Source organism: Daucus carota, chromosome 3 (assembly GCF_001625215.2).
Source record: "Daucus carota subsp. sativus chromosome 3, DH1 v3.0, whole genome shotgun sequence".
Lineage (NCBI taxonomy): Eukaryota > Viridiplantae > Streptophyta > Magnoliopsida > Apiales > Apiaceae > Daucus > Daucus carota.
The window spans coordinates 39,387,569-39,413,754 of NC_030383.2; the positions used below are offsets into that span (position 1 = coordinate 39,387,569).

General features: G+C 33.7%; 2 protein-coding genes across 4 annotated transcripts; both read left to right on the forward strand.

Moving 5' to 3' along the window:
- The first annotated feature begins 1,885 nt into the window (after positions 1-1,885).
- Positions 1,886-6,524, forward strand: LOC108210878 (single myb histone 4). The gene is made up of 6 exons (XM_017382331.2): positions 1,886-2,099; positions 2,184-2,473; positions 2,585-2,669; positions 3,219-3,302; positions 5,766-6,039; positions 6,158-6,524. Exons 1-6 carry the CDS (start codon positions 1,950-1,952, stop codon positions 6,187-6,189), a joined length of 915 nt encoding a protein of 304 aa, XP_017237820.1. The 5' UTR covers positions 1,886-1,949; the 3' UTR covers positions 6,190-6,524.
- A 1,358-nt stretch (positions 6,525-7,882) lies between these two features.
- LOC108211150 (THO complex subunit 6) lies at positions 7,883-25,114 on the forward strand. Of its 3 annotated transcripts, none has more exons than XM_064088765.1 (13): positions 7,883-8,214; positions 8,287-8,388; positions 8,622-8,695; positions 9,809-9,854; positions 12,048-12,112; positions 17,780-17,840; positions 18,593-18,662; positions 18,912-18,992; positions 19,693-19,732; positions 19,887-19,999; positions 22,379-22,489; positions 22,773-22,889; positions 24,654-25,114. In XM_064088765.1, the coding sequence occupies exons 1-13, from the start codon at positions 7,982-7,984 to the stop codon at positions 24,741-24,743; spliced, it is 1,203 nt and encodes a 400-aa protein (XP_063944835.1). In that variant the 5' UTR covers positions 7,883-7,981; the 3' UTR covers positions 24,744-25,114. The 3 variants fall into 3 exon arrangements, with proteins under 3 accessions (XP_063944835.1, XP_063944836.1, XP_017238164.1); XM_064088766.1 differs by having other exon boundaries at positions 7,883-8,211; positions 24,654-24,936; XM_017382675.2 differs by lacking the exon at positions 12,048-12,112 and having other exon boundaries at positions 18,593-18,646.
- The last annotated feature ends 1,072 nt before the right edge of the window (positions 25,115-26,186 follow it).

The window sequence follows — 26,186 nt, forward strand, 5'->3', positions numbered from 1 at the left end:
AACAGGCTTTATAATATAGATAGATAGATGATAATATAAAACTAAAAGAATAAATAAGTAATAGTAAATTTGTAAACATAAGTTAAAAGTATATGTATTCTTATAAATTTCTCTAAAAAAAAAACTCTCGCATACAAATACAAATTAACCAAAAATATTATACATTGCAGAATCTTCAACATCAGGGACAGTACCAGAATCTTTAAAATTTAAACTGGCCAGGATCTTGAACATAAATCACTCTATATCAGGCTCACTAATTTCTCCTCTCATCTTTGTAAAAATCATTTTGTAAAATTTTGTTATTCAAAATATGAATACATCTGAGAGATATATAACGAGCATATGATATCATGAAATATATTTCAAAAATACATAAAAGATTAACAAAAGGCTGATCATAATAAATAATGTTGCGAATAATATAATAATGCTACTAAACAAGCACAATGACAAAGGTTAAAATTAAGACATGACCAAAAGGACGAGACAAGAGATTACTAATGCACAAATAGTTCTGCCTTAAAAAAATAATATAACTTCTAATTTTATTTTTATTTAATTTAAAATTAGATTTATTATCGATAAATATTTTTTTATCATTTTAAATATACTAGATTTTAACCCGTGCGAAGTACGGGCGAGTATATAATTCATAATTTATTATTTATAAGTTGAATTTTAAAATTATCTTAGTATTTTAGTATAATTGGAACATCAATTTATAAGTATTTTTAGTATTAATATATGTTATTAATAATAGTTATATTTTTTTCAACTAATTATATTTAAGAGGATATTGATAAGGTTTTTGTCTTGTAAATGATGAGTGTTTTTAGTATTTGAAATTGTTTAATAAAAAACAGTAATAGACCTACATATGTTGTAGACTTTAGTTGCATAAAAAGAGTACTAAACCAAAAAGAACATGACCAAACCAAAAATTCGTACGGCTACAAATTTTACCAATTATATCCATACTAGCCTTTAACCCGTGCGAAGCACGGGCGGGTATATAGTTTGTAATTTATTATTATAATTAAAATTTTAACATTATTTTATTAGTATTTTAGTATTAGTGGATTGAATTTTAATTAAATTATATTATTCAACTGACTATATTTTCTCCCGATTACTTAAAAATGGAAAAACCCTAATTTGTATATATATATATATATATATATATATATATATATATATATATATATATATATATATATATATATATATATATATCAGGATTTTAGTACATTTAATCCGAATTTAGCACACGTAAATTTAAAAATAAAAAATATCAGAAAATTCAAATATTTTCCAAACATAACCGATCGTGTAATACCTTTGAAAGATTCAGTAATCTAACCAATCGAATTTCAATGTAATTTTGTAATTTTGGTTTTTTTGACAACAATAACTTTTAAGATTAGAGTTAGAAAGGGTTATGTAATGGTTCGTGTTTATATTGAAATAAAACACGTTAAAATTAAAAAAAAAGTTATATAAAGCTTCTTGTTAAAAGAATATATTCAAAATTGTATATTTATAATTTTATTTATAACATTATTATAATTTTTTTATAATGGATTGCTATAAGTGTTTTTAGTATTTGAAACTGTTTAACAATATAATACTAATAGACTCCACATTTGTAGACTTGTAGTACCAAAAGGAGAGTATCAAACCAAAAAATATAACTAAAACCTTGGACTACAAATTATACCCATGTTGGCTTATTATAGTATTGTATTGTATTATTATAGGTTAGTATTAGCATAGATTAAGAATTAAAAATAAAATTTTATAAAGTAATTTAAAAACGTCCCGTGCATTGCCCGAGCTAAATCCAGTAAAGACTATAGTTGAGAGAGAGTAGGTAACGACGTCGTAAAGTGGTGATCTGGATATAAGAAAAATCGAAGGGGGTGGGGTTTAAGGATTGGACGAGTGAAATGGGAAACCCGAAGCAGAAGTGGACGGCGGAAGAAGAAGAAGCCCTCCGAGCCGGCGTCGCAAAGCACGGCACTGGCAAGTGGAAGAACATTCAGAAAGATCCCGAATTCAATCACCATCTCTACACTCGCTCCAATATCGATCTTAAGGTCTGATTTCTAAACCCCTCTTTCTTCCTTTGTTTCTTTTGATTGATTTTGATTGTGTTAATTAAGCCGTCTTGTCCTGTGTAGGACAAATGGAGAAACATGAGTGTGAGTGCTGGGGGGCAAGGCCCTAGGGACAAGTCATCAAGGCTAATCAAACCCAAGTCGGAGTCGGATGCTGCGGATGCCTCGTATACTGCTCCCACTCCGCTTCTTCTTACCAACATACACACTCCTGCTGCCTCTTCCACCCCACCTGTCACGGCTTCTTCCACCGCTCCCGCACCCGCGTCTTCCATTTCACCCACCCATGATGCTTTGCCCGCTCCCGCTAATGATGCTTCCAAATGCTCTCTCGATGTCAAGACTGCTTCGAAGTCTGTCCCCACCCCCTCAATTTACATACGTACATACATAGTTGCTACTCGTTTCTTGTGTTTTTCGTATTTTTTATTTTCGTTTACCAATTATCTACTTTTGATTTCCAGGTATGACAATATGATCTATGATGCACTTAAGAATCTAAATGACCCAAATGGTTCTGATGCTACCGCAATCGTCAGCTTTATTGAGGTTTGGAATTCAGTATTACCTCTTAGTTTCTATATTTCATATACTATCCGATTCTATCTTTTTTCGGTTTTATGTATATAGTAATATTAATTCAAGACATACATGAAACAAATTATTCTTAAGAATTGTCGTCAAATCAACAAAGTTTTTGTTGTGCAAAACAATTCCAAGCTTTTGTTTAATGGACATAGTTAAAATGTACCATGCCTGGGTTATGTTGCCATTTTAAGCTTATTACATTTCCTGTCGTATATCCAAAATTTTCCATCCATAAAACTTCTAAGCCAAATATGCTACCTTCAGATAAGAGGGCATTGTGAAAACTGCTTGTAAAACGTGCACTATGTCTCCTTCACTGAAGTGATAATTACGTTACTCCAGTACAATTTTGTTAAGAAAAGAGGTGCATGGGAGGGTGCGATGGGGAGTTTTTGGTTTGCATTTATATGTAATATTGTACAACTCTCTAGTTAGTAGTTACAAGACATGTAGTTATATCTGCAAGTACTGAAGCTGATCAAGGTATTTATAATTTGATAAATTATACAGCAAAAGCAAGAGGTGCCCCAAAATTTCAGGCGGTTACTGGTCTCTAGGCTACGGAGGCTTGTTACACAAGAAAAACTTGAGAAGGTAACCCTTTATGTTAGCCTGTTTCCCTTTTCTTCTGATGAACATTTAATGTTGCTTATTTTTGCATAACCCTTATGCCTGAGATGCATCTAGCTGTATGATTCACGATTTCATTTGAGACCTAGGCAATAAGTTTGGTGCCTAAAATTTTGCATGTCCATATGTAGCAGTTATTGCCACAATAAGCGTTATTGCTTGTGGCCAGGGTGATTGCCTAAAGAGCAGGTACTTGCCAAAGCCTGGTTGCTTGGCCGAAATTTTCAGCATTATAAACTAAAAACCTAGAAAGCAGGGATACTTCACTCACCCGCCGCACCGCGCACTGAATTCTTGGAGATTCTTCGATACTCGGGGATTCTTGGGGATTCTTTTTATATAATTAATTCTGTGATTAGTTAAATAATCTATCACTTAACTACCTTATAATGTGATAATTGTGTTATTAAATAATTATATTGTATATTGTTAAGGATATTGAACTTATTTATTCAATTATTTGATTTAAATATAAATATAACTCTTCAAATACATGTATAAAATATATTGTTAATATATTAATATATGCCGAATCCCCCGGCACCCGAATCCCCATAATTTTAGATTTGCCGAATTCTCGTATCCCCGTACCGCGCAACCCCGTACCCGCACCCGCACTCATGCTTCCTAGCTAAAAACATATGTTCGGATGGCATCAAGAGAAAGGAAATCACACACTATTTACTTGTTGGATTTCGACTAGCTGCTTCCTTCTGTGTTCACAATATGTGCGTCCATGATCATGTGTTGACTGCTGAATGGAAAAGAATAACATAAATTCTATTTTGTGTAGTTGTGTTGCTACTTATACAAGTGTCGATGATGGAAACTAGAAATCTTAACCGTATAATGAATGTACACTCAATGAAGTAGAATATGTGTGGTTTAGTACAACGGCTAAAAGGCTAGAAAATAGGCTGAGAAGGGATGAACAGAAGATAAAACATATTCCCACACAGAAGCAGAATGTCCAATAATTCCACATTTGTTTTTGTAAAATTTATAAATCAATCATATAATTAAATTCCTGATTAGCTATAAGATGCGTAGGTCTCTGTATTTGGCATGATAAATAATTAATCTAAATTTTTATTTTGTTGATGTATATTACCTTATATGTAATTGTCAGACGTAATAGATAATGGCAACATGAAATTTTCTATGCAATTTTACGATTTACCTAAACAATAACATAACATTATTAACAAGTAATTATTTCTTCTTTGCATTGTTTTTCCTTGTCTTGGAGTGGAGTATGATGGATTAATAAAATTGATTAAGATTGAATTACTTGAACCTTAGGGAAGATTACTATAAATTGGTTAGACCATAAACTTACTTAGAAGTGGTCATTATGTTAAAGTAGACCATTGTAGCTGAAAACTCCTATTTGCACACATGGATGTTGGCTAATGGAATCAGTCATGCTGACAACGCATTCGAAGTAACAAATATAATTTAATGGATTTAAATATAAATTTTGATTTTTAAAAAATTGTACAAATGTTCATTGTCCAGTTTATTATAATCTAATATGGCTTTTAAGGAGGTTTCAGTACATACATTGAGGCATACAAATAAGGAGGTACCTTTCACTATATGATATTTTTCATTGTACTTCTAGTGAGTTTGTTAAAGTTGCCTTGTTAAAGTGGCACAGGTTAGTACGTAAAATACTGGCCAATTGCTATCCACATATATTATTGTTAGTCATATTTGCTGCTTGCAATCAGAAACCCGGCGAGAGTATTTTAGTTGGGTGTGAGGATTAATTAGTAGAATGTATATATTACAATATACAACATGGTTGTATGTGCGTTCTTGTACAATTGAACCTCGATTAAGTAATAATTGATTAATTAACTTCATGTTGTCCTAATATCCTCCATTTCTTCCTATCCCTTGGTCACATCCTATTCTATAATTTTTCTCAATCAAACCCTCAAATTGTAAAACCGCATGATATATAATATATTTATATGTTTTTTTTTGGTTTTCTCATTTACTCCTTGCAATTTCTATTATTCTGATTGACAGAGTCAGACCTTGGATGAGAAATTCAATAAATTGACCTTAGCAAGAAATCTATTATTTGTCATCATTAATGTTGGAAACATGCGCAATTGCAGTTAACTTTCCTGTTTCTGATGCTTCTGGTCTTTAAGATGAAGAATATGTTATAGGATGTCTTTTTCCGTAGAATTCGACATGAAGATTGCACATGCTAAGTAGTTACATTTATTAGATATTAGGAGTGTATTATTATATGTAGTTGCTACCTCATGTAATGTCATCCTTTCTGAAACTGATATGGTCTTTTGAATGTGGGGATTGCAAGATTTGATCATTAGTTTTTACTCGATAAGGTTTATCATATGACAGGATTGATAATAAATTGTTACGAGTTGTTGCATTATTCCAATGCAGGTGCATAATTGCTACAGAACTAAGAATGATGCTGCACCTGGAGCAAAGGGCCCTACCCCTAAACCAAAAGATATCCGGCCTAGACAGCCTCAACCGACTTCTTATCTTCCCGATACAGTACATGATGCTGCTAAAAATGCAGCCTTCAAGATTGCTGTAGCAGACAATAAAGAATCTGTAGCAGCCGAAGCAGGTAAAGAGTCCGATAGGATTAACAAAATGACTGAGGATGCGGAAATGTTGCTTAAGGTTGCAGAAGATATTTTTGATCGATGTAAGTCTAATTTAGCTGGCTGCAGCTACAGTATTTTTTCCATTTACTGAACAGTTTTTCTGTTTTCTTGCTTATTGTTTCTTATATTTACCCTAATTTTATATCATACCGTTTGCAGGTTCCCGTGGTGAAATTGTTATGGTCTCCTAGCATAGGAATTTTCGATCTATTACGCGTAACTCAGTCATCCTCGCACTATATTAAGCACAGATTACTGGGTGATAAAAAGTATCAGTTGGAAAATTGTTTGATACTGCCATCAAAGCAAATGTACAGAAATTTTTCTGCAGCTTCATGTTTGTTGAAGATGGTTTTTTGGATTAGACATGTAGTGCTCGATCTGCATTTGTCTGGATTTATTATGCTGGAATTTCAGTTTTTTAGTTGGCTGTTGAATGCACTATTGACTAGGAGTATTTATAACCATGTATTTTTAAAACATCGGCCTAGACGTATCAATACCAGTCTCCTGTACAGTGGTACTATATTGCTTTGTTCATTATTTATTTTAGGTCATGCCAGATTAATTGGGGTGAAGCCCAATTTGCCTCGTATTTTACAAAATAGATGTTATTATAGACGTAATCTGTCGACGTATGTGTATGTAAATGTTTGCGAGGTAGATAGGCTTATAATGTACGTACGGGTATGAGGAATGTTTACTTGTGGACGGATGTAGGGGATTTTTTGGTGCCTGTTCATGTTGCAAGTGAGTCTCTAACGTAGTTACTATAGAATACGATTCTGATATAAAAAGAAAAATGCATACATTTTTTCTAATGTTTTTCATGATGTATAAGAGGTCTGAAAGCGGGACAACGGACGGAGTAACAGATTAACTGATTAAGTAATCCAGCCTGGTATCATCTGATATTTCTCAATCCACGCATCATACTCAGGATTATTCTTTGTTGTTTTGTTGCTAGCTGCGTGTACCTTGAATTGGGGTGGACATATATTGGTACCATAGATAAAACTTGTAAGTTTTCTTCAACAGGGTTGATTTGAGGCAACTATAAGTTCGATCAAATTCCATCGGAAAAAAGCCAGAAAATCTGGGAGCTGTGAAGTTCCTGCCATAAAATGGAAAAATGAAGAGATTTTCAGATGACGTTGAAGTTTTTAGGCTGTAATATCATGAAAGAATATGTATATATATATATATATATATATATATATATATATATATATATATATATATATATATATATATATATATATATATATATATTTAGATGAGGTTTCAAACTCACACTTTCACCATAATAATGGGTATTGTATATATAACAAAATATGTCAGAAAATGAGGAAAATGAAAAGTTTGTAACATATTATTAATATATTTTTGATATAATTTTTGAAAATTAATAGTCGGAGGTTGTTGCTTGCTATGAGGACATAAACCTTTATAATTGAATCTAAGATATTATCTGAGTATAAATGAATCATAACATTATCATAAATATCAAATTGGCTAATTCTAGTTAGAAAATTAACATGCATGCACGGAGGTCTCATTACTATTTGTGAGTTGAAATCAATTAAAAGTTGTTATCTAAAATCCTACAAAAATTTTATTCTATGTTCTCCAACATTTTTTGAAATAAATAAAATTTTGAATATAAACCAAAAGTAAATATATAGTTAGTATTTAATAAGATTTTTGAACAATTTTATATACATAATAATCATGCAAATTAAAAATACTTAATGGTAATTTTGAAATTTTAATAGTTTTATTCTCTGTTTTAAAAGTCGATGTTTAATCCGGGAAAAAAAAAATAATCAGTGTTTAATCAAATCCGCTTTAATTAAATTTCCGATTAATCCCTCGTCAATTCAATTGCATTAGTTCACTGATTGGGAGCATTTCAATTCAAACAGTGGCAACCTCCTCCTCACACTAATCTGAAACAGTGGTGATTGTTGTAGCCCGTGTGAGATGGTGGGAAGAAGCCAAGTAAAAGTGAATGAATTAGATTGCAGGAAGTGGGACGAAGATTTGTACAAGACCTCAATTCTCCAAGACAGATTAAACCCCACTCTTACTATCTTCAGAACCGCCTTTCCCCCAAACACGTCTCTCAATCCTCACCTCATCGTCGCCGCCTCCAGTGACGGCTCCATCGCCTCCTACGATCTCAGTTCCGGAAATGCTGCTCGGCATCAAAAGAAGTCAGTCGTCTCCATCAGCTTTTATATTCGCATTCTCTAATTATTTGCTAATGTTATGTTTACATTCCCTAGTTTCGTAGTAGCACAACCGAATTGCTTCCTCAAAGCTCATCACGGTCCTGCTTACGATGTCAAATTCTATGCCTCTGCTCAAGATGAGGCCTTGTTGTTGAGGTACTGCTATCCGTATATTATAAATGTACTTGAATAATAACCACTTACAAATGAAATTTGGTTTTTTTTAATCTTCACGCGTTTTAACTTCTCAATTTACCAATTTTCGTTCCAGACACCTATTTGTATGTGTATAAATTTATGCGTGTGATACATGAAATACACCTCATATGTTCAATTCCAATCTTTCCTTTCTTGATATAATCTTTGCTTTCTTTATATATATTGTGTAGTTGTGGAGATGATGGTCATGTTCGTGGGTGGAAATGGAAGGATATGTTAATACCTGAGGACGATTGTTCACAAGGTAATTAACATAGCTGAGATATATTGTTATATATTGTATTCGTTGCTAATCAAAGGTTCAAGCAGATTAGAATCAGAGTAGATGGCTAAGGTTATATGTCAGTTGCCAGTTAGAAGGTTGTGTTTGAATTCATGTCAATGTTTCATTTATTGCATATTCCAAACTGGAAGCCCTTTGGCGATTCTGCTTGTTTAACAGTGTCTTTTCAAAATTTGTCTCGTAGCTTTAGTATAATAATTAGAAAAGATATGTTCTAGTCCCATTCATTAATCCTCTGATTCATTTGAAATATCATGGCTTAATAAATAATATACAACCTATGATGCTCAGACTCTCTTATAAGGATCCGACACAGACATGTATCAGGGTGTCAGATCTCTTGAACAACAATATCAAAGACTAAGGGACACGTTTTAGAAGGATCCGACACTTGGATTTAGCTACTGCAATTATTATTTTTAACTAATATGATAGTTCTTATAAATAAATACCTATCTTTCTACTATAATGCATAACAAAGAATCTCACAAATCAAGGCAAGAGTTGCTTGTTTATCTTCTTTTACATAAATTTCACCTATGTTTCTTCATATATTTTCTTATACATCCATGTTTCTTCATATATTTTCTTCTTCTTCTCTTCCTTTTAGAGATATCTTATTGAAATTAAAGATAGGTAACTGAATGGGTTGTCTAAGATGGAACGTCTGATTTCTGGATGACGTTTTGATCTAGATCCCAGTGTCAGTTTTGTGTCCTGTGGACATGGGTATGGCTGGGTTTTGTGGAGAGTCCGAGCATCGCAATATACAACTAGATTGTCTCACAAGTGTCTCCATTTTACTCTAGATACATCTTCAAATTACTGTACGAGCTAAAGATCTTGTTCTTTTCGATGAAAAAAGGTTATATAATTAAGGACAATCAAAGATACTGTAAAATGAGAAAATGTAGTTGCTTCTATGATTAAACATTTACTTAGTTTGACAATTTCTCTTTTTTGTGAAATATCGATATATATATTATTTGCAGTTGCAAAAGAATATATGGTGTAAATAATGAATATTCTTTTCTCAGCATTAATATACTGTTTTGAATGGTTTTCTTTTGGCAGGATGTGATTTGAGACCAGTTCTTGAATTAGTGAACCCCCAGCACAAGTTAGTTATCTTAAATATCTTAATTTTTTTTCATTTTAATGGTTATGAATGGATTCTTGAATTTGTTACTTTGTACTTTTAAGTGTTTTTGGTCAGATCTTGCTATATATGAAGTGGACAATTAAAAGTAGATTATTTACCTAAGACAATTGATCATCTAATTGTTTAAAAACCTTGCGGAGAAACGTATGGTTAATGCCATCAAACTTGAGCACTTTGATGTGGAACAACAATGGACATAGTAGAGTATTTTTATATATGTTATTAATCAAGGGTCCTGTTACCTGACAACCGCGTGTCAGGTAAGGGTTATCTAACACACTGTACGGGGGCCGTTAGATCTATATTTCAAGGGCTCAGATCCAATCTTGGGTTTTTAATGTATCCGCGGATATTTTCTGCGGAAGGGAAAACTCCTTATCCGCGGATATATTCCGCGGAAGGGAGTTTTCCCTATCCGCGGATATTTATAGCGGATACATTAAAATCTCAGATTGGATCTGAGCCCTTGAAATATAAATCTAACGGCCCCCGTACAGTGTCTTAGATAACCCTTCCCAGACACGCGGTTGTCAGGGAACAGGACCCATTAATCAATACATATATATATATATGTGTGTGTGTGCGCGCGCGCGCGCATATCTATCTATCTATCTATATATATATATATATATATATATATATATATCTCGACAACATTCGAAAGAGATTTTTCTTACATTCGAGAGAGATCCTTCTTATATATAGAGCCCTGTAGTATACCATCACAAATCATTAGTTTGATTACAATTATTTTGTAGAATATATATAAAATGTGATCCCAATGTATAATACAATGATATATATTTTATAACTAATTTAACACTTCAATTTTGAATTAAAAGGTTGATTTTCAAAATTGGTTTTGTAGTAGAATAATTATTATTCTGTTATCTGAATAATGTTGGAATATTGCATAATTTTCAATGATTCTTAAAATAAAAAAGGTCATAATTTCGTTTTTGATTTACTGATTAAAATTTGTAATTTATTCCATAAACATATAATAAAGATATGTTTTATGTATATTTTCTAATAGTATACTACGAAACTCTATATAAGAGAGTACTCTATGGAGTTTATATATATATATATATATATATATATATATATATATATATATATATATATATATTGTTATGAGCAAAAATAAACATTCGCTAATGGAAATAAGGTAGGGAAGAGCCCTTCATTAATGGAAGGGTGTGCCTCTTTTATGGGCTGAGCCTAAGCCTGTCAATGGATCAACTCTGATCCAACTGGATTTGATTCGAGGTCATTTTAGCATATAGGGATTGAACTAAAAAAAATCCGAGTTTTATTTTGATCTGATGAATTTTTTTTTGATAATATATGGATCAGATAGGGATTTAGGATAATTTGATCCGTTTAATATCCAATCCGGTTTATACATATATATATATATATATATATAGGCAATTGATCAAATACAAACCAATCTTAAAATAAAAACTAAAAACTACTATTGAAACTCTTGTAATTACTATATGCACCCAGCTAAAACAAATCATATGTCTGCCCCACCCACTTGTAATTAGTAAAACTCAGAATAGAACTACTCCCACCCACCTACATCTCTCCCCGACCAACTTTCACAGCTCCCCCATCTTTCGTGATCGGAGCTTCTCCACCCAACACCCCCAGCCCAGATTTCCCGACCCCGTTGGTATGGTACATTCCCGACGTTCTCGCCAAGAAATAAAGGAAGAAGACGAGCTTGTTTTATGCTGCACATACACACACATATACACACAATACATCATTTCACCAGATCCACCCTTCATCTCCCCCGTCATCACATCATCGTTTGTTCCCCGCCATCACTACCTCCGTCCATTCTCCATCATCACTACCTCCGACTTTTCCCTTCCCCTCCCCCAATCTTTTTTCGACGACCTCTCTCTTAATCTCTTGGATGACTAGAGCTCAGTCGTGGATTTTAGTGTTGTTAAAGCTTGATATAGTTGTTGATATAGTTATAAAAATCGATGATTTCCGCTATACAAATTAGTGATATTCGGTTTATAAATTAGTGATATTTGTTTTACAAATTAGTGATATTCGCTTTAGAAAATAGTGATTTGTGTTGCTGAAATCAGTGATTTCTATGTCTTCTCCATGACTATATCTCAGATTGTCTGCCACGTTAATTCTCAGACATAAAAATTACAGATCGAGGAAGATGAAGATTGGAGAGGGTGAGTTTGTGTTAATTGATTATTGTTTTGTATGTATATGTTGTTTATAGTTTTGTATGTATATACGGTGTATATCAGTTTTGTATAGAAGCGGCACGTTAGTTGAGCATCTGTAGCTAGGAAAGTGGGCTGGGCTGGTTAGAAAAGTAGGCTGGGTCACAGGTTTTTAGTTTTCAGATTTAGGTGGTTTGTAGTTGAATAGGACTATATATATATATATTAAACTTTATATTGAATGTTACATATATATAGGGTCCCGCTCCAGTCTAAACTCCTTATGGTACAAACATACAAACCAGTAATTATGACAATAATATTTAGTAATTATTAGGTTTTAATTCAACAAATATATATATATACATCCGATCACCACCGCCACCACAATCACCTTTAATCACCACAACCATTCATTCCCGCTATCGTCACTGGTTTTGGCAACCATCGATTTCACTAATGGAATACAGTAGAGGGGGCAATAATTGATTTATTCAAAATTATATAAGGTGGAGCAGTGACGGTGTTGGGGTGGGTGTGACGAAGGGGGTGGCGTCGGGGATTGGCAGCGACGGGACGGGCGGTGACGGGGAAGGTGAGGCAACCGTGGGTGGAACTTGGATAGATGTAAATGGAAGATTATCAGTGCACCAATAAGGGGTTTAGTGATTCTGTTCAAACATTTATTGATTCTGTTCAAAACATTTAGTGATTGTTTGTACCTTTGTACTATAAGGAGTTTGTATTTGAACAATTGCCTATATATATATCAACTGTTCAAATACAAACTACAAACTAATATGATCCCTTGGAGGAATGTAATCTAAAGGCCCCCCAAAAGTCATCACATACAATTAACATACACCTTCCCACACTTGTTCCTACATCCCACAGAATCCCCTATGTTTTTAATTTGAATTTTCCCATCAACCGGTTAACTTTTTTTGAAATCTGACCTCACTGTATTTTTATTCATCTCCCAACGGTCAATTTACATACCATATATGCTATATTTCGATATGATTTAGAGATTTTTTATTTCTGTTTGTAGTCTTCATTCTAAGAATGGTTTGCAGTACAGTAGGACCCTATATATATATATTATATTATAATAAAAATATTTTACCTAAATCTCCTCATTACATGGGCTTCCGCTGAAGGGCTAATAAATTTACTTTTGTGGTTTGGATTTTGTTATTGTACTTGTATTCCTAGATATTGCAGAATTACCAAAGATAGATAGACTTTTGTGATTTTGTAACAAGTCAATTTTTTGTAAAGCTAAAATAATTTAAATGGAAGGGATATCTTATCCGACACTCGTGATCCTAAAAGACCAAGATCAGGATTTAAATCTACCTATAGAAAATTCGACGCTGATTCAATCTGAATTAGATAAAATAATTGGATATGGATACGGATTTAGGTCAATCCGATTCGAACCCGATCCATTGACTAGCCTAGTTGAGCCGATGAAGGAACATGCACACCCTCTGGGGCCGTGATGCTTGAAGAAGATGACTTGTGTGAATTGTATAGTGGATGAGAGTATAGAATAGCTCTTTCCTTCGGGAAGGGTGTGTTCAAGTGAAGTTCAAAGAAGATTTTGAAAGTCTCCTTGAAGTAGGAAGCCTATGTCTTCCATTCGACTATGATTTGCAATCCTGTCATTTGTCGGTTTATCCTCATTCGGGGCTTGAGCTGATCTTATCATTCATTGAAGGCCCTCCGCGGTTATCTGAAGATGATCGCGTGTTTTGATCTTGCATTCTTATGGCCTTTACTCATCGGGAGATTGGGATGATCATATGTCCTGGTTGTCTAGGGGAGACCTTGCCCTGCATTATAGTGGATTACCCTCACTGAAGGGTAAAGACTCGTCCATGCACATTAAGGATCGTTCGCGGCTAAGGCTGAGCATAACCGAATTGGTGTCGAAAAACCAAACTGAACTGTGCAAATTTGGTTCGGTTTGGTTCTAATTTTATGAAAATTCGGTTTATTCGGTTCAGATTGAATATATCAAAATACAAATCGGTTTGGTCTGATTTTTAAAATATTTTGGTCCAAATTGAATAGTATGAATAATATAAATTTTAAATTTTAAATTACATTATATATTATAAGCTAGAATTATAATATCTGATTTCTAAATTTAGTTATATCAATCTTGGTGAAGTGGTGGTGATTAATTGATATTATTTCTTTGGTAAATTATGATTTTTAGCTTTATTTATAATATTAGTATAGTACAGATAATATAAATTTAAAATATCTATTTATATATATATTATATGCTAGAATTATAATATCTAATTAGTAAATTATGTTATACCAATCTTGGTGAAGTGGTGGTGATTAATTGATATTATTTTTTTGGTAAATTATGATTTTTAGCTTTATTTATAATATTATTCATTTAATTTTTAAAAAATTCAGTTCTTTTGGGCCGGACTGGACCAAACTGAATTTTTTCGGTTTGGTCGGATACGGTCTATAATAGAATTTGGGTTCGGTTCGGGAAATAAGTGGTATTTTGGTTTTCGGTCTATTCTCGGACTGAACCGACGAATGCTCACTCTAGTCGTTGCTAAACCATGTGTCTCTCAATCCGAGGCATACTTAGAGCTGTCAGTGTTACCTCCGATCGTACTTGTGAAGTTGTCTAGATTGGAGTGCTGTATTGGGCTCAATGGCCAAGTCCTGATGCACTAAGCTCTTTTCTGAATTTCTCGGAACCGCCTCCATGAAAGACTTTTGAAGATTCTAGAAGCCACGCCTGGGCTATGGGCCACCGCCTTGGCCATGGGCCATCCACAAGAAACCCACTTCTAATAGGTTAAGGTTTTTTGGCCTCCAAAACTACGTATAGATTGATCCTTATAAATACAGGGTACGTAGATTCATTAAAGGGATCGAATGTTGAGAGCAAGAAAGCAATCTACAATCCCCTTGATCATAACCACCAGTTTACACACAAGCACTCCACTCCGACGAAGTTCCCGTCGATTAACCACCGTGATAGATTTTAGTTCTGGCAACGAACCTCATCTTTGTTTATTATCAAATTCTTTCATCAACATATATGTATGTATGTATGTATATATGTGTGTGTGTGTGTGTGTATTTATATGTGCAAAAGATCAAATAGAAATCAAGAGAAACACCCCCATATGACATCACCTACCCCTTATATGTCATCACATACCCCAGTATGACATCACCTACCCATACCCATCTTGACCGCACTCTATCCACCCTGAGCCCACTAGAGTTTCACCAAGGCTACAAACTGGCCTCAAACAGGCTCCAGGCGTGCCCATGAGCCCGCACTAGGCCTTTTTTCGTTCCCACTAGACCCATCTGGATTCCACGAGGCCCCACCCGATCCCCACCAAGACCCACTTGGGGGTCCATTCCCAGGCCCCAGAACCCTTCCTATTCTCTTGGTATCGATTTGGTTTCTATTTTACTTTTTTCTATTAGAGTTTATATGTGCTAATGATCAAATATAAACCACTTAAATAAAAATCAAGAGAAAACTCTATTAGAGGTTTGGGCCAAATTGAAGGTATGCCCGGATGAATCACTTATTATTGATGTTTGGTAGTGAGTGGATTAAAAAGTGGTTTGGATTTAATAAACTGATTTTGAAGAGACAATTGTCATGTGTCTACCAAACGTTTAAAAGGCTAATTTTAACAAGTATTTACCAAACGATTTCATTCTAAAGAGTTAAATAAATCTGTTAGTCAATTACTTTTGAGAAAAAAGTAACTTTTAATTTATCCGTTTGGAAAAAATTATTGGTATTTAGAACTTATCAAGTGTGAAATTATTAATATGATAATACAATATTTTAAAGTAGTTGTTAGAAACTAATATACACACCGTTACCCCTCAAATACTTAACGTTAATGTTGGTTTTTGATGGAATGGTGGGTCAGGGTTACAAACTGAAAGCTACTACAAACTTTGGGGTACGAACTACCATGTTTCAAAGTGGGGTACTCTCATTTGCTAATGACCTAAGGTCCAAGGGTACAAAGTGCACTCATCTCTAATATAAATTACATAATTCTTAAACAATTAAAAGGGCGTCTCTTTTGTTCTTTCGGAGAAGGGTAGCATGTTTTGGTGCTATGGATACTATTGTGTTAACTTTTGCGTATACATACACACATCATGTATGTGAATACTATGTGGGTAGTGGTGAAACTTAAAAAACAAGGCATTCTCCTGTACTCATACCATGTAGTCTTTACTATACAGCAAAGATATTCTGCTTAGATAATGAGAAGTTAGCAAAAGGTTGAATGTTTTGATTGCTTATGCTGTAATTTTTGCACCAGAAAGGCGTCTCAACCCCACATTAGTATGAATTTGTTCGCTTTTGGTATAGTTCTTCCTACTAATGGATCTATGAGCTTCTGATGCGGGACTTGGGTTAAAACCCAACAACCATCCCCTCAATCCAACAAACCACACAATTGACAGCTTGTGGTCTTATCTCATGCATATTGATTGGATATGCCCAATTATCTTACATAACAGATCTTATACCCCTGTTATTTACCTAACATAACACCATATTACCAGTATGTAAGTAGCCAATCATTCCCTCAAACCAACAAAGATAGCTTGTGGTCTTACCTCATGAATATTGTTTGGCTATGCCCAATCATCTTGTATCATCATTATTACATAGCGGATGTTATACCCTGTTATTTACCTGACTGAACCTCTTATAAATAAATACCTATCACATTCTATTATAATGCATCACAAACAATTGCACAAGTCAAGGCAAGAGTTGCTTCTTATCTCTTTAACATCAACATCGCCTCTGTTTCTTCATATATTTGTTTTATCCATCTCTTCATCTTAGAGATAGGTTATTGAAATTGAAGATAGGTCACTGAAATTAAAGATTGGTTGTCTAAGCTCAGTCTAATTTCTAGATGACGTTTTGATCCGGATCCCAGTGTCAGTGTCGTGTCCTGTGGACGGGTATGGCTGGCTTTTCTGGAGAGTCCGAGCATCACAGACCTGGATAAATTTATTGAATACATCAAAAGCAATAACTTTTACAAACAATTGTATGCTTATTGTTCTTGTAATTTGGACTAGCTGCCTTGATTTCATTTCATTCAAGGAGGTCCTCTCCCTTTCAATATCACTCTATTAGAAACTTGGATGCATAGTAGTAAGTAAAGATATAAAACGAAGAACCACCATCCTGGAAAAGGACAGTGACAACAACATTACCATGACATGAATCAGTCTAGGATAATGTGCACAGAACAAAAAATTATAACCGGACCAATAGCATACTAGACCCTGGCATATAGTCTGTCGGGCATGCTACTAGGTGAAGACAAAAATCAAATAAGCACCGTACTGGAGAAGGACATTGACATCAAAATTTCCATGAATCAGTTTGGGATCATGTGGTACAGCTAACAGTGATCATAACTGGACCAAAAAGACTGGACCCTAATAACATAGCTGCAATTATAATATTGGGCTATGGGCCTCAGCAACCTTTAGGAGTCATATAATGATATTTTAACTCTAGTTTCTGGTCTCTGTGCACTTATAAAGCTTGATTTTGTCTGTCATAGTTTGCTGTAATGATCTTGCACCTAATGTATGTGTTTTCCTTTCTCTCAGAGGTCCTTGGAATGCTCTCTCCCCTATACCAGAAAACAATGCCATTGCTGTTGATGAACAGGTAATTTTACTCATTTATGGTTACAATCAATTGCTTTTCTTTATTTCTGTATTTTTTTGTAAGTGGGATGTACTTCCAAATTGCCAAAAGGAGAATCTTATTTATTTCAATCATGGAGGGTTATTATGGCTGCTGCTAGTATATTTTAATTTGACAGATATCTCTTCGACTTATATTATGCATATAAATGATGGCACCCTTGTCAGAGTTTTCTTATATGTTCAGTTATAGAAATTGCTTATGGAGACAATATCAACCTAATGCATTTTTACATCTTATAGCACATCAAATAAAAATGCAAAATTTTGAGTCTTTTTTTAGACGTCGGTAATACAGGTGATTTAGTAAATTAACTTTAAAGTAATGACAATGGATAATCATACTTCTGTATGGATGAAGTCATACACTGGAGTGTCATGAAATCTTTCTCTTTTGGGAAAAATTCTGTAACCCAGAACCAGATGATAGCATATTCCTATCGCTAGGAGACTGGGGCTTAATATATTGGCAAACCAGCCACCTTTACTGTCAAAAGTTTTTAATGTTCTTTGTAGAATTTCTTTACATCCTGTTACTGCGAAAAAAATGGATACATATGTAGTGCAAGTTATTTTTCAATAGAATGCAACGATGTATAGATCCGGAACTGTAGGGCTGGCATTAGCATGTAGATTTATTTGTCAGTGTTGTTTAAGTACTTCTATCTTCCTTCTAATTTTTTACTAGAAACATCTTTTCTCTCACAACAATAGGGAGGATGTATTTATGTTGCTGCTGGTGACTCTTCTGCATATTGCTGGGACTTGGTATGTATGTTCGAAGGTGAATATGTTTGCATATTCAATGTGCTGGGTACATCTGTTTTCAATTTTTTTTTGTAACAAATAAACCAAAATTTTTGAGTTACTTTTGTATACACGTCTTTGCTATTACGATCTTACCTTGTCAATCTTTGCCCCATCCACTATTTCTATAACATCTTACTTTTGTACAAGAAAGCTGTACATCCAAGCAACCTTCACACTATCATTGTGCTTCCAGGCTGATGATATATGTATTATCCAATTTTAGGAGGAAGGTAAGATCAAGACAGTTTTTAAGGGCCATGCAGACTACTTGCATTGTGTTATCACCCGCAACTCTGGCAATCAGGTGAAGTTTCATATAGTCCAATTTGAAGTTTATTTTGCTGTTCTGAGTTGTAGTTAAGCCAAGGACTAATTTACATCCTTCGGCTCCACAGCTACCCAAACCCCTGCACTGTGCAACGCCAATACTAATCTGATTACATCTGTTTTATGGTTGAAAAATGACAATTACAAAACTGCCAAGAACTCTGCATTGCACTTTGGTTTTAAAAGCTTTCAATTTTCCTCGATTTTTTAATCTCCTACTAGTTGGCAACTCGACCATGTTGGTGTTGCCATGTCTTATAATAGTCCATGTGTTAATTAATATTAATCGTCTAAACGAGAAACTTGTTATACTGTTTACCTCTGCTGAATAGGCTACTCGTAAAGATTCTTGATTTATATTGCCCATGAAGATATACAGGAAGTCTTTAAGATTTACTGTTAGGGATTGACAATGAGAACCTGTGTAACAAATATTGGATTTATGAAAAATAATCTGAACTCGTAAATATATGCATTTCCAGATATTAGCTTTAGAATGTCAGGTTTCTCTTTATTTCCCAACTTCACCATACTTCTTCTTCGTATTATACTAATCCAAGGGATAATCTATTTTGGAATGCGGGGATAAAATTTTATGCTTAAATAGAAACTTCGATAACTTGAAACCTGTAATTCTTATTTTTGTGTTCTTGTTGTCTTTCCTACGTGTAATTCAGATCATAACTGGGTCAGAGGATGGTACTGCAAGATTATGGGGTATGTAAAATTTTGAGTTCAAAACAATTAGGCAGGAAACAAATATATTTTTGTTGTCCTGCCTTATTGTTCGCACCGTTGTTTGTTTCTTCACAATTACCTACCAAACTGGCACTATATTATTAATTGTGGCATGCTACGTGGTTTAATATAGACTGCAAATCTGGAAAATGTGTTCGGGTGATTAATCAAGAGAAGGATAAGAAGCTGAAAGAGGTCCACTCACGTGTCAGCTGTATTGCTCTTGATAGGAGCGAAAGCTGGTTGGTAAGACTTCATGCAGAAGGATGTTTCATTTCTAATCTTCTATCTTTCATTCTGGCATTGTCTTCTAGAATCGTAAATTTTCATTTCTTAGACTTTTTCTTCTCTCACCTGTTTCTCATTAGTTGAGCAACAAATATTAAAACATATATATCAGTCTGCTTTAATTATGGGTTGTCACTTAATGTTATGGACATTTTAGGATCTGATGTTATACTGATAGTAGATAAATGATCAGGCCAACTCATAATATTAATGTGACTATGATGGAACATCATCGTTTGCTACTTAATTGAGCAAACACTATTTTTCAACAGTAGCTGCTTTGCTTTTGTCATCACATAACTTGGAGCATCCCAGTAGACATTGCCAATATTGACGTGGCATGGCACTCTTAGTTGCCCATCTATTGTAGGTGGCGCTGGTGTTAATTTGAGCAAAAGTTACCAAGAAGTACATGGATGAGAGAAAACAGAAATTAAATATATTTGATGATTTTTCAATGGTTGGCAATCTTTTTGGCAACTCCTATTATAGAAGCTCTTATGTTTGTGACATGCTAACTCTTCCCTAATGGTTACGGATCCATTTCTGGTATTGGTGCTTCATGTATATCAAATATCTAAGTGACTAAATGTAATCTTCAAGAAGTGTTGTTGCAAACATTAATATGAACTACTATTTAGAACTTTTGTAACCTCATCTTCACTTGTAGAGATTGTGTCACATTTAGTCAAGCTGTATCACTTCGTTGTCTAGACATTGGGATTTAGGATTATTTTCATGGCTGGCTAATGCAATTTGTGGCCTAAGGCTGAGGCCTATTTAACTAAAATATAAAATAAAAATTTATGGATATAAGCTGGTTTTTATGTGAAAATAATATTATTACGGTTCTTTAATAGCTGAAGATATATTAATGTATAAGTCTTGTTATGATATTAGAAATTAGAAATACATAGTACTGTTTTGTAAACATATACAGGTTGTCAAGTTATTTACTAAATTTTGGAAAACATATTTTTCTAAGCAAGGTAAGTAAGGAAAATATTATTAAAACATAATCATAAATTTATAAAATATTATTAAAACATATTTATTTATTAAATAACAGGGGGAACTAACAACCCTAATATAAAATATAGATACCCACTACAACAAATACACAGGGAAAATATTTAAGAATTGTGAACTATTTAATCTCTAAATAATAGATCATATATTAGGGATGACAAAATAATCCGAACTGCTGGGTACCAACTCGATTCTTGGGTTTTACTGAATCCAAAATTTCGGGATTGGATATGTATTTAATTTCTAAATTCAAAAGAGTTCGGGTTTGGATTTCATGTGTACCGAACCAAGATCAGATCCAGTATCCAAAAGCCAATTCAGACCCAATTCAGACCTGAAACCTAATGTGTATGTACATACTATGGTAATATAATATAATAAGTTCTTACATAAAATATTTTGATTATGAGAGAAATAACAAATATTCGTTTGTTTTTATATTTCATTATTACTCAGCGGTCAATACTCATTTAGTTGTTAATCATATATTCGGGATGACTTACGATTCTTATTCTTGTAATCTATCACATATGGCTACTTACTTGACTAAATTATATATAACTTCTTTTATTGTATATAGGTGACTAATATTGTTTGCTCATACTGGTAATATTGAACTTGAGTCTTGACTATTTTTCTTTTTTAATTTCTGGATACCTGAAAGAACCTGATCCAATTCAAAATCTGATGGTTTTGGATATTGAGTTTTGGATTTGGGTTTGATTCTTTTTAAACCTTAAGTATTTGGATTTTGCAAAACTCGATCCAACCAGACCCATTGCCAACTTGCCATCCTGATCACTTATATCTTTACACCAATCATTTGATAATCTTAAAATTTACGAACATTCATTATGTTATTTAGAATTTTAAAAATTAGTAATAGTTTATAAATCATATTTGTAAATGAATTTGTCTGTGTAGGAATTTGAAAATTTGAGGCCCAAAGCAACTTCCTCATCTGCCTATAATAGGATGAGCCAGCCCTGACTATTGTTTTTGACACTTAGCTTACTTGTTACTTCAATGACTCTTTGCTATGTGTAGTTCGCTCTGTCGTAGTTTCTATCATATGGTTTTTTATGTCAATATGTTGCTATTCTCTGTATTAAAATTATATTCTCTTATTATAACAAATAAGTCTAGTTGGGGTATGGTTTATAGGTATGCATGCCTTATGCTTACCTCGAAAAGTATAGTTGTAGAAAGTTAGGTGATGTCTTTATGGTTTTTTATATATCCTGAAGCATGTATTACTATCAACAAGATACATTCTGAATGAAATCTCAATCTGAATCGTATTCCTAGGCTTGTGGCCGTGGACAAACTCTATCGGTGTGGAATCTACCTGCTTGTGAGCACATTTCAAAGGCCAGAATGAATGCCGCTATCCAAGATATATTATTTGATGATAATCAAGTAGGTCCATCTATTCTATTGACAGTTCTATGCTTGTATAGAATCCCCTCTCCGTGTTTTCTTAATTGGACTGATATTTATTCCAATTGTTGTGGACATCGTCAAATGGAAATCTTACGGAATCTAACACTTAAAGCTCTTAATTTAAATCTGTGATGGTTGAAACTTGAAAGTTTGACTACTTGTCCCTCTATGAATATGATCTTATATGTTTGCAACTTGCTAATATTACACAGGAAACAGGTTATCTCTTCCATTAATGTTGCTTATTCTTCATTCTTAGATTTTAGCTGTTGGAGCAGAACCATTAGTCAGCAGATATGACATGAATGGAGCTATTCTTTCACAGATTCAATGCTTTCCTCAGTCAGTATTTTCTGCTTCCTTGCATCCATCAGGGGTATGTCTGCTCTAATTACTACAGTAACACATTAAATTCTATTGACTTATAATTAGCTCTAGTGATGCTGGTCCTTTCAGCTTTTTTCTGATGTCCGGCATATAATTTTGACACTAAAATAAGATGGGATTTCCAACTCAGGATATATAAAACAATCTGCATATGTAAGAGGGATTTCAGTATAGTGCATGGTTGAGATTCTGTTGACCTGGAAAATTTGATTAAAATTGGATTCCATTTGATAGGCTATACGGGACCTGAAATGAACTGGATTTAATTTCCCCTTGAGAAACTTACGTTTTACTAAGAGTCCACGATAACTTACTTATTTCTCTAACAAGTTCATTACCCCTCTGATACCTTCTCGGAATATACAAGTACATTAGAGTTATAAGTTATAGGTTATAGAAAAAAGGGAAGTGAACTGTTATCACACACACACACACACACACAGACACACAACGCGGAGGGTTCCGGTAAAAACTAACAAACTTTTTAAATTTTAATTTATGTTTTTCGATATTTTCTGTGATATATTGTATCTTTTTGTAATGGTGTCCAACACATATATAACTTGAGTTAAGCATCTTATTTGAACTATAATTATATTTGTGTTGAATCAAGTATATAACTATTTTTTCGATGATAATTAAGTAAAATAAATTAAATAATAGACTTTCGATATTTCTATGCCCTATTTGGGTATTGGTGAAACCCAGAACGGTAGTTTATACATAAATAAAATGTGCTAAACATAGTAAAAACTAGTGTTCAACTGCTGATGTTGAACTGAAGCTATAAGCATGTTGAACACACGTTGTACAGAAAATTATGTTTGATAATGCATGTATATGTTACCTCTGCTGCACCAGTGCAAGAAGAGCACGTGATCTTTTTTACACATACAGTAATATTTGGTCCCTAAGTTTTGAATAGTCATGATGACTCAGTGGTCTTAATGATGCTTATGCATGATTCTACCCAGCACTAACTAATAGCATTACTTACAGTCTACAGTTAAAACAATATCTGGCTTCAAACTTTATAGGTCTAAACAAAATCCTTGTAGGACGGTACATAATTTTTTTAATTAGTAAAAGGTAGCAAATAAAAGGTCGTGGGATGTTAAATTATATTTTATACCGTCCCAGGGGTGTGCCGTGTGCGCGTGTGCCAGTTGCAGTTGTCCCTTAATTTTACTGTCATGTTTTCCACTCTGTCTCTGTTAGATAACCACTTTCAATTAATTTATTCTCATCGTTTAGACACTTAATTTTATTCTTTTTCTCAACTATGATTTTATCTATTCTGGGATTTTAGTCAAATCTTGAACCGTTAATTTACCAGATGGATTCAAACTTAAGACTTAGAAATTAGAATTCCTTCAATCATTGAGTGATCTCTAAAATTTGTACTTTTTTGCTGTTTTAAAATCTAAAAGTTTGATATTGTTTGTATTAGCAAATAAATTGGATAATAATCATATCAAATATATTTGTTAATCATATGTAAAACTTTGTATTCTATCACTAATTATTAGGCAATAGTATTAATTTTTAGCAGAAGCCTCCCTTATTCTGTGGGAGAATCCTGATTATAGCATTTAATATTTTATCTGAGTTCTGTGCCTACAAGATAACACGTCAGATGAATATGGTGTAGACTATTTTGCTATGTTTTGTTCTAATTTATGAAAGTGATTTAAATTGTTATACTTATTGCATTTTGCAAATAACGGCATCATACAATTTGCTCTTCTCATAGGTTACTGCTGTCGCCGGTTATGGAGGCATTGTTGATGTTCTTTCACAGTTCGGAAGCCACTCTTGCACATTTCAGTGCAGATCCCAGTGAATAGAGGTGGCTGGCTGATGTCAGGGAAGAGCCCATCCTAGGAGAAATGTCTTGTGATGTTTAATTAGTAATGTTGTTTATTTGGACATGGATGTGTAGAATTAGATAGGAATTTGATTCCACCGTTTCTGAGAATTTAAAGAAGTAGCCCGGTTTAAAAGATAGAGAATAGTTAACTTTTTTTTCTTTTTAATTTTTTTACATTTCATAGTTCTGCAAGTATACAATGGATACAATTGGAACTTGCGACAGGCACCAGGCATGTAATGGTGCGAAGCTGGGTTGAACTCTCAAGCTCGAGTTCGGGTACCATAAATTTCATGCTTAATATTTAATTTGACCAAAGTCCAACACGTTTGAACTTTCTTCAATAGTAGTGTGATTGAACTTTTGTTGAATGCATTTGTAGAGTCATATAATATGTATGCATTCTGGAAGAACCATATTTTTGACAACTTTCGTTGTACATATGACGGATGGAAGTAATGGTATTATGTACTTAGATTGCTTGAGATTTTATGTAAAATTACTTGGCAATTCTATTTCTTATATTTACGACAAATAATATGCAATGCAAATTAAGGGAGATCAAAGGTTGGCACCAACCTTAACAAACATCAACTTCAACTTAGGAAACAGGACAACATAAATAACATCAACCTAGCACCGACAAGGAAATACATACACATTAACCTAAATAGAGTCTTCAACATCATAGTCTTGAGCTTGCGCATCAATTTTAGTTTTGTAGCTTTGTTTACGTTATTAGTCACGACATTGAACACGAACAATGTAATTATTGTCATTTTCTGCTTCTTCACATTATTAAGCTCTGCTTCGTGCCTTCAATCATCTTACTCTTCACGTGACAGAACTTTTGATGGGTCTCAATTTTTCACTTTTGAAGCTCCTTAATTACCAAGTTGTGCGTCAATTTACTTATAAAACACATATTCATCCTTAGCACACTCCATGTCCCTTTTAACAAGTCTTTTCAAGCTCATTCAATAATCAAGAACATCTTCTTTGAGGAAACAATTTGTGTATGTGTGTGGGAGAGGTTGAAAATGAAATGAAAGTTTATACAAGGAAAACATATTGAAATGGACTATCAGCTGCAATATATAGATTCGTTATAACAAAGTTGGACAATAATGTCCCAGGAAAAAAAATGGAAGTAGGCAAGATTTGCAGAAGTAATTGTTAACGGGAGAAAGTAGTTACCAGCAAATATGGGAACTTACTTGAATATAGGAAGAACGGTGCGAAGAACACGGGACACAGAGTGATATTTTGTATCCGATTCTTGAGCAAATGAGAGCAAGTGTTCTCTCACGTTCTCAACAAGAATTAAGTTGGTGACACAAGAGGCCTATATGTCCTATTTCTAGGGGTTTCAATTACCACGTAATTTTTTTGGAACAAATAATCTAGGTGGGCTAG

Coding starts and splice junctions, on each gene's coding strand:
- LOC108211150 (XM_064088765.1), top strand. CDS start 7,982: ATGGTGGGAAGAAGCCAAGTAAAAGTGAATGAATTAGATTGCAGGAAG. Junction 17,841..18,592: donor CCATTGCTGTTGATGAACAG/GTAATTTTACTC, acceptor TCACAACAATAG/GGAGGATGTATTTATGTTGC. Junction 22,890..24,653: donor CTTCCTTGCATCCATCAGGG/GTATGTCTGCTC, acceptor CTCTTCTCATAG/GTTACTGCTGTCGCCGGTTA.
- LOC108210878 (XM_017382331.2), top strand. CDS start 1,950: ATGGGAAACCCGAAGCAGAAGTGGACGGCGGAAGAAGAAGAAGCCCTC. Junction 2,474..2,584: donor GATGTCAAGACTGCTTCGAA/GTCTGTCCCCAC, acceptor TTTGATTTCCAG/GTATGACAATATGATCTATG. Junction 6,040..6,157: donor AGAAGATATTTTTGATCGAT/GTAAGTCTAATT, acceptor TACCGTTTGCAG/GTTCCCGTGGTGAAATTGTT.